This window comes from Arachis ipaensis, chromosome B9 (genome assembly GCF_059453495.1).
Source record: "Arachis ipaensis isolate K30076 ecotype BB chromosome B9, ASM5945349v1, whole genome shotgun sequence".
Classification (NCBI taxonomy): domain Eukaryota; kingdom Viridiplantae; phylum Streptophyta; class Magnoliopsida; order Fabales; family Fabaceae; genus Arachis; species Arachis ipaensis.
The window spans coordinates 9,159,674-9,167,033 of NC_142444.1; the positions used below are offsets into that span (position 1 = coordinate 9,159,674).

General features: G+C 33.2%; 1 protein-coding gene and 1 long non-coding RNA gene across 2 annotated transcripts; one reads left to right on the forward strand and one right to left on the reverse strand.

The window, feature by feature from the left end:
* Positions 1 to 268: 268 nt before the first annotated feature.
* LOC107616540 (structural maintenance of chromosomes protein 3-like) lies at positions 269 to 1,978 on the reverse strand. Its single transcript, XM_088498640.1, has 6 exons — positions 1,946 to 1,978; positions 1,755 to 1,810; positions 1,368 to 1,536; positions 790 to 936; positions 467 to 562; positions 269 to 352 (listed from the first exon to the last, which is right to left on the reverse strand). Exons 1-6 carry the CDS (start codon positions 1,976 to 1,978, stop codon positions 269 to 271), a joined length of 585 nt encoding a protein of 194 aa, XP_088354766.1.
* Positions 1,979 to 3,287: 1,309 nt separating this feature from the next.
* LOC110266594 (uncharacterized) lies at positions 3,288 to 4,390 on the forward strand. Its single transcript, XR_002354028.2, has 3 exons — positions 3,288 to 3,425; positions 3,515 to 3,609; positions 4,135 to 4,390. It is a non-coding gene; the product is annotated as an uncharacterized LOC110266594 (long non-coding RNA).
* Positions 4,391 to 7,360: the final 2,970 nt, after the last annotated feature.

A 7,360-nucleotide genomic window follows, 5' to 3' on the forward strand; every position in this document is an offset into this window, starting at 1 on the left:
TATTTTTTATTTTATATTATATATAATATAAATATACTAAAATTAATTACTACAACATGAAATATTTCATTAAATTCATAAATTCACAAAATAAAATTTTTATAGCCACTTTCATTAATCAATAATCATTGTACAAATTTTCTTTATGATGTAAATAAAATGAAAAAAGAAAAAATACTTATAACACTTAAACTTTATAAACATTCCATATAAAAAAGAAAAGAAAAAATATACTATATACATAAAGAACTTAGTCTTTATACTAATCCTAGAAAAATGTATTTATCCGTTTGACTAGCTCATCGCTGTGATGACTTATTACTATTCCCTCAAACCAGTCAACCAAGTTCACCTGATGCACATCAAACAAAAAATTTGTACACTTGCCTGCAATGTTAGACCAATAAATGAACTGGCAAAAATATTTAAATCATAAGTAAAAAGGGCACAGCAGAAATGCACTTGCCTTCACTTTCACTCCAATGTACTTTTCTACTCTACCCTCTGGGTTTGCTTTACGAGGACCATCTTCATCATCCTCGTCATCATCGTGACCACCATCCTAAGGGAAAGGAATGGATACAAAATATCAGTTACAATAACCAAAAAAGAAAAAAATAACTTCAATTGAGATAGTTCACTTCTCACAAATTTCACATAAAAAATTGATAATCAAGCACCGAACAAGAGAAAGTAAGAAATCACTTTGAGATAAAAGCATGATCCTATATAACACGCTAGAAAGCAAGATCCTTTCACAAACCAGATAAAGATTTAACAATCACAAACCTTCTTCTTCATCATAACCAGATGACCATGACCCCTCGGTACGAGTTCAGAAAACACTTCTCGAAAATGCCTAGCAACACCTTTGAAAGTGCGCTCTATTGATTCATCCTTCCGTTGATCAAGTACAGATATTAGCTCTCTAATTTTCTGCAATTACTCAATGCCAGTGACAGAGAACTAAAATAATTTAGTGATGCTGTATAGACCAGTGTCAAAAAAAAATGCAAAAGCTGGGTTTGGATGTTTCACATTCAAAATGAACCTTAGTACTGGAATACAACTCCCATAAGAAAATAAAAGCAGTCAAAAATATAAAAAGGGGAAAAATTTATTTCATATATATGCAAGTGGTTAACAACACCTTTTTCAGGGACAAATCAAAATATCACCACCATTTTCAGGGAGAAATAAAAATATCAACAATCAGATGCCATGAAAGATCAGTTGTACCAAATCTTTTAGATGCTATAGTGCAGAACAGGAACTAGCAATGTATATCAAGCATTTAGCTGTCAGGTAATCACCCACCTTAATGTGAATTATAAAGAACCATTTCAACCAAAAGGCCAGACAATTACCTCATCTCCTGCATCAAGTTCAGCTTGCCTTTTCTGAAGTTCCTCTCGTTGTTCTGTAAAATTTATATACTGGTCAAGCGCTTTCTTGTTTACATGACTGAACTGCTGCAGTTGATCATGGCACCTGTGCAACGCTTTATGCAATTCTTTGATATTCCTCCTTTTGTACCTAAGAAGGTGCAATAAAGTTAGCTAAAACAAAACTATAGAGATAATGACAAACTGCAAGGAAATAACCTATGACTGTAACAGCACATATCTTCTGCATTATTTAAAATATGGCAGATTTCTTGATCATTTAAAAGAAAATTAAAAAAATAAAATAAAAACTTTATTTATGTCCCAAAATTGAAATAAAAAAGAAATGATCATCAAGAAAAGCCTTACGTCTCAAATGCATCTGATGTCAATGGGCCCAGTTCCCTTATTTTCTTTGTATATTCCTCTTCTTTAGCAGAATATATATTTTTTTACTCACCTTAAGTACATTGCATTTCTCAGTAACAAAATAATGAAGAATTAATCACAATATTTTTTCTCTTAAAAGTTTAAAGATCTTTTTGGTATGAGAAACATACCAGGACATTCAACAACTTCTTTACTAAACCCATACCTATTGAACAATGTACCCAGCCAACACAAAAATCAGATCTAGTATTGCACAGCCATTCAAAAGACACTTAAATGTATGTATCACACAAATATACAATTTAAAGGTTTTTTATCATCAAGTTGTATCAAAACTCAAGTATTCTGTATCAAAAGCTAATTGATAGACAAATTTTGAATTGTGTCCGCGCTTACATTACTAGAAGAGATTGTGGCCTTTTGATGCCAAGTCGGAATTCCTGTCACTGGATCCTAAAATCACCAAAAAATCAATAATGGAAGTTCCTGTGGAAATCACCAAATAAATAAAATAACTAAGCACACTCAATCCACAAATCAAAGAGAAAAGAAGGAGACTAAGTAATTATAGATATTTAATTAATAGTTTTAATTAATTAATTAATTAATTATCTGGTGCTTGTATATTCATAAAGCTTGCCAGTGTTGTAGAACACAATCAATCCAACTTCAGCATCAGAGAGAATGGATAATTCTTTACCTTTCTTCAGCAATCAATTTCTTCTCTTCGAAATGTTACTTGCCGGCTCGTTGAATTGTCGATCCTTCGAATCCCAATCTTTCCTCGCCCCCATCGCAATCAATTTTAGGGTTCCTACCTCCTCAAATTAAACATCTCCTTTAATTTGACCTGCTAGATCACGAGTCAACAAATTCATTAAGATTAATTAGCTATTCAACTCTCACGGAGCTAATTGGATTAAAACTTCTACAGATTTGAAGAGAGAATTAGTTCATTTTTACTAAACTCAGACTCTTCCGATTTGAAGAGATTTGAAGAATCAGCTACAACTATGAAAATCAAACCCTAGGAATTTGAAGAGAATCACCTATGATTTCAAATCTTACCTTACTGGAATGAGATTGAGTCTGCGATTGAATCATGCATGAGATCGACGAGGCAGAGCGAGAGATCGAGAAGAGGCAAAAAAAAATTGAGGAGGTAGAACAAGATCGAGAGATTCAGAGAACTGAGATATTGAGGAGGCAGAGCGAAATTGAAAAATTCAGAGTACTGAGAATGAGACTGAGAGTGATGGTGGATTCGATTTCAGAGTACTAAGAATTTTTTTTATTTATGAAATTAGGAATAGGTGACAGTTTTTGTAAATTTTTTATAAAAATTAAACTCATTTACTAACATTTTATTAAAAATGTTACTTAATATTTAATTTTATTATAATTACTAACATTTTAATAAATGTTAAAAGATAAATGTTACTAAATGTGTGAAATGTAGTAGTAGTTCAAATCCTAGTTAGAACTTTGATGAGGTTTAAGAACTTTCGTAGTGTGGTGAGTGGGTGTGTGAGTAGTGTAATGACAAAAAAAAAAAAAAAACAAAGATGAGGTAAGGCCCGAAATCCAGGCCACTTGCTCCCGCCACCCACCAACAACCTTGCCGCGGCGTTGACGTGTGCCTCTCTTCGGGTTTGTTCCTCACTTTGCTTGCTCTTATTGTTTCTGATTTTGGTTTCTGTTTATGATTCTGATTCAATTTTTATGTTTAATTGATGCAGTCATGTCGCCTAGCTGTTCTAGGTTGTGAGTCCTTCTTGATGTCACCTTTTTGTCTGCTTCCTCATCCCTCATGCGTGCTCTCTTTCTCTATCTGGTATGTTCTTAGCTTGATTCGCTATTTCGCTCTATTGGTTTTGCTTCTAGCTATGGACTATGGTTTTGATTGGAATTCAAAGAATAGGAAAGTTGAAAAGTTAATTACCACTTTCAAAACCTTTTTAACAAGGCTTTTGTTTGCAATTCAGTTATTGAAAATAATGTATTGGTACTGATGCTAAGTGCTGAAGTTGACTTTCTTAATTTGGTGGTGATTTATGCATTAATAATTTGATAACAAATTTGATTATTTTAGTAGACGTAAGTTTTAGAGTTGATCATGATATATATATGTGTTCTGTCTTGCCTGAATATTCCTTAGTGCTGAACTTGCTTGGTTTTCCTTGACTGCATTGATATATAGTTAACAACACCATGTTTTTGGTGTAAGTTTTTGATACAATAAAGGATCAACTAATAGCTTTTAAAAGTATATATCAAAAGTACTCATATATATATATATTAGTCATCAAAAAGTGATTTTTGTTCACAAATTACTAACAATTTGAATTTATTTTTCTAGGATTTTTTTTAACTTTGATGAAGACAGTGGGTACATGATCAAGCAAATGATCTTGATAAGGATAGACAAAGTCTAGAAGAATTGTATACACTCTTGAAGTTTTGATACAGGAACTAATAAAGGACAACGACCTAGAATGCACAGTTACTCCACATGCAAATGTTAGAATGGAACCATTAAAATGCATAATTTCAACGGAAAGAAAAAATGCATAATTTCAAGTTCACCATTGTTTTCAGAGAACAAATATATGATACACAGGCAATATGCTATGTTATTTTTTCATTCTTGTCTCACTTAATGGATCGTCTCTTTCATTTAAATCCAACAATTGTTGCATAATCAGTATAAAATGATGGTAATCCTTCACAGAAGAAGATGATAGTTTCACAATGGATAACTCTTGATTTGTGAGACTTTATTCCACCTAAAATATAGGTAAAGAAATAAGCTCCACATCAAACTTCAAAAATCAAACAAACAAGTTCCAAATCAATGATAGTCTTTTTTGGCTGCCTCAATTATCTTGTCACATGATGCTTCATACCATAGATAAACATGACCCGAATTCAACTCCGCAATATCTTTATAATACCACCTTCTTGTGCATCCAACCTTGTTATCACAGTCTTCCAAGCACCATCGACATACTATTTGATGATATTCATACTTGCCATTCGAGTGAAAGGGTAAAAGAAGAACACAGAGGATCAAGCTGTGAAGGCAAACGCAGTTCCTTATCGACAAATGCTCAAGGCGTGAAAGATCGATGCTTGATATTGTGGGGGATTTCAAACAAGTTAAAACAACCATTCAAAATCAGCTTTTTTGTTTTTGGTTCAATAAAACTGGTATTTAATTAAAGTTTGCGTTGTTAATTGTTGGTTTGAGTTAGTTGGATGGCTAGGAATGTATCCTTATCTTGCTCCATCGTTGTGGCGTTTATGTAGTATGTTCAATGCACCTCTGAAGAAGGTTACAACAAATTCAACAATCAACTCATGATGATGGAATAAATAATTGAAGGGTTGAACAAGAGGCATGCATTCTACTTATAATAATATGAATAATAACGAACAAAGTAATGAAAACTTGCTTCACACGGTAATCAAGACATAAGAGATTCAGAATTTCAAAAATCCGAGGCAACAACTAGATAAAATATATGGTGAAAGTTGGTCAGAATATTTTTAAAAGATTTTACCGAGTCTGTCTGATAGGGACTGCCCTTTACAATCAGCATTCAAGTTTTAACTCCTTTTTTTTTGTTTTTTTGTTTTTTTTTTTTGTTTTTTTGTTTTTTGTTTTTTTTTTACATTTTGTGCTCTCAAATCTTACATTTCATTTTTCCATTTTAAGCCAAATAATTTATGCTTACGCATTTAGAATAAGATAATTTTTAGTATTCGATACAAAGTATCATCATTTTCACAACGAATATAACAATTTTCTCTTTAGCATGCGTGATTGGTAAGCAAAATACAGTCAAAGTTATATCAAACTAAAAAAATTGACTGATACCAAAATATTGTTGACAAATTCTTTTAACAAAGGCAACATCAGAAAAAGAAATATCATATGCATTGTTTTTGTATCTCTCTTTTATATACTTTTTTTTTTTGTTTAACAATAATTAATAAAAAATAAAAATAAAAAGATTATCTTATATACTATTAAAATGGAAAGTACACAAAAAAGAAAAAATACATGAAAGGCAGTCCAAGCATACCCTATTATTAGAAAAGGCTATACTTTATAAGCATAACAAATTAATAAAAAGTGTAGCCATATATAAGGTAAATTTCTTGTACTTGGTGGCTGGAAATTTGCTTATAAATCACATGGCACTAATGCAGTATGATTTGAATAGGTGACATACATGAGTGACCTTCCATTCTTTCCTTAATTTAATGCTAACCGTGGCCGTCTCATCTTCTTGGCAGTGCTATTCATAATACTAATAGTCTTTCCTTTGTTATTTAATTACATTTATGTATGCTTGCTGGATGTCCTTAATGAAAATGCTGACGGTAGTATTTAATTTGACATTCGTCTATAAGTTATAATAGGTGTACTCATGTCTTTATTTTCAAATTCCTTTCATTTTCAGCATCTTGCATTGCTTGAGGAAGAAAGAAAAAGAGGTATGAGATTTTTTAGATATAAAAATTAAAGAATAAGAATGTGAGAAGCTTACTTGATTTATATAAAGTAAATATAAGGAGGAGTAAGTATGAAAGAAAAAATAAATTAAATTTTAATTTAATAATTTATGTTGAAATTTTGTCTCAGATAATAGAAAAAGACTTTGATGATGATTTCGTAAGAGAGAAGAGATTGCTAGAGAAGAATTTTAAAAGCTTCTTAGATGAATTCTGATTTATTAGATTAATGAATCACACTTATATTATATACAAGTTTTTTTTATATATATATCATAAAATAAGTTTAATTAATAGCTAATTATCTGCACTATATAACTAATCATCTATTCTGTATTACTAAACTAATTTCTCTATTTGCACTACCACAAAAACGGAAGATAGTTGCGGACAACTAGTAGCTGTTTTCACAACCGCAGCTATCTGGTGATTTTCTAGCCGTTTTAGTGGTGAAAGTTGGAAGAGCAGCTATTTAATAAGATTTTGCCACGAATTTTTTAGAACCGAAGCTAATTTAGCTTTTTTTGGGGGCAATATTTCAATCTCCCCCTTCCCAAAAACACAACAACACTCAGCAACAGCATAAAAAAGCAAAAGAGAAACCTAAAGAGAAAAGAGGGAAAAGGGAGAAGAAGAGGGAAGGGAGGAAGGAGTCGGGCCGGCGCTGTTGAGTTTGCCGCCGCCGTCGCTGTCGCGTTGCCGTGCCGTCGGAAAGCCAGAACCGCAAGAGAAAGAACCGTGAAGAGAGAGGGAGATCGCATCAGCTCACCGTGAAGCTAGCGCCGTCGTCGTCCTCATCGCGGGTCTTCACCATCGCGTCTTGCCACCGCCGCCACCACTAAGCTTGCCGTCGTCACCACTGAAGCCGAAGAGAGAGAGAGAGAGAGAGAGAGAGAGTTCGCGAAGAGAGGGAGTGCGCATGCTCACGAAGGAGAAGAACGACGAAGAGTGAAGGAGAAGCAGAAGACGATGAACGCAGGCGAGAAGGAGGAGGTCCATTCTCGCACCGTCCTGCTCTGCTGCCGTCGTTGCCGTCGATTGGGGTCAAGGCCGTCGCCGTCGCA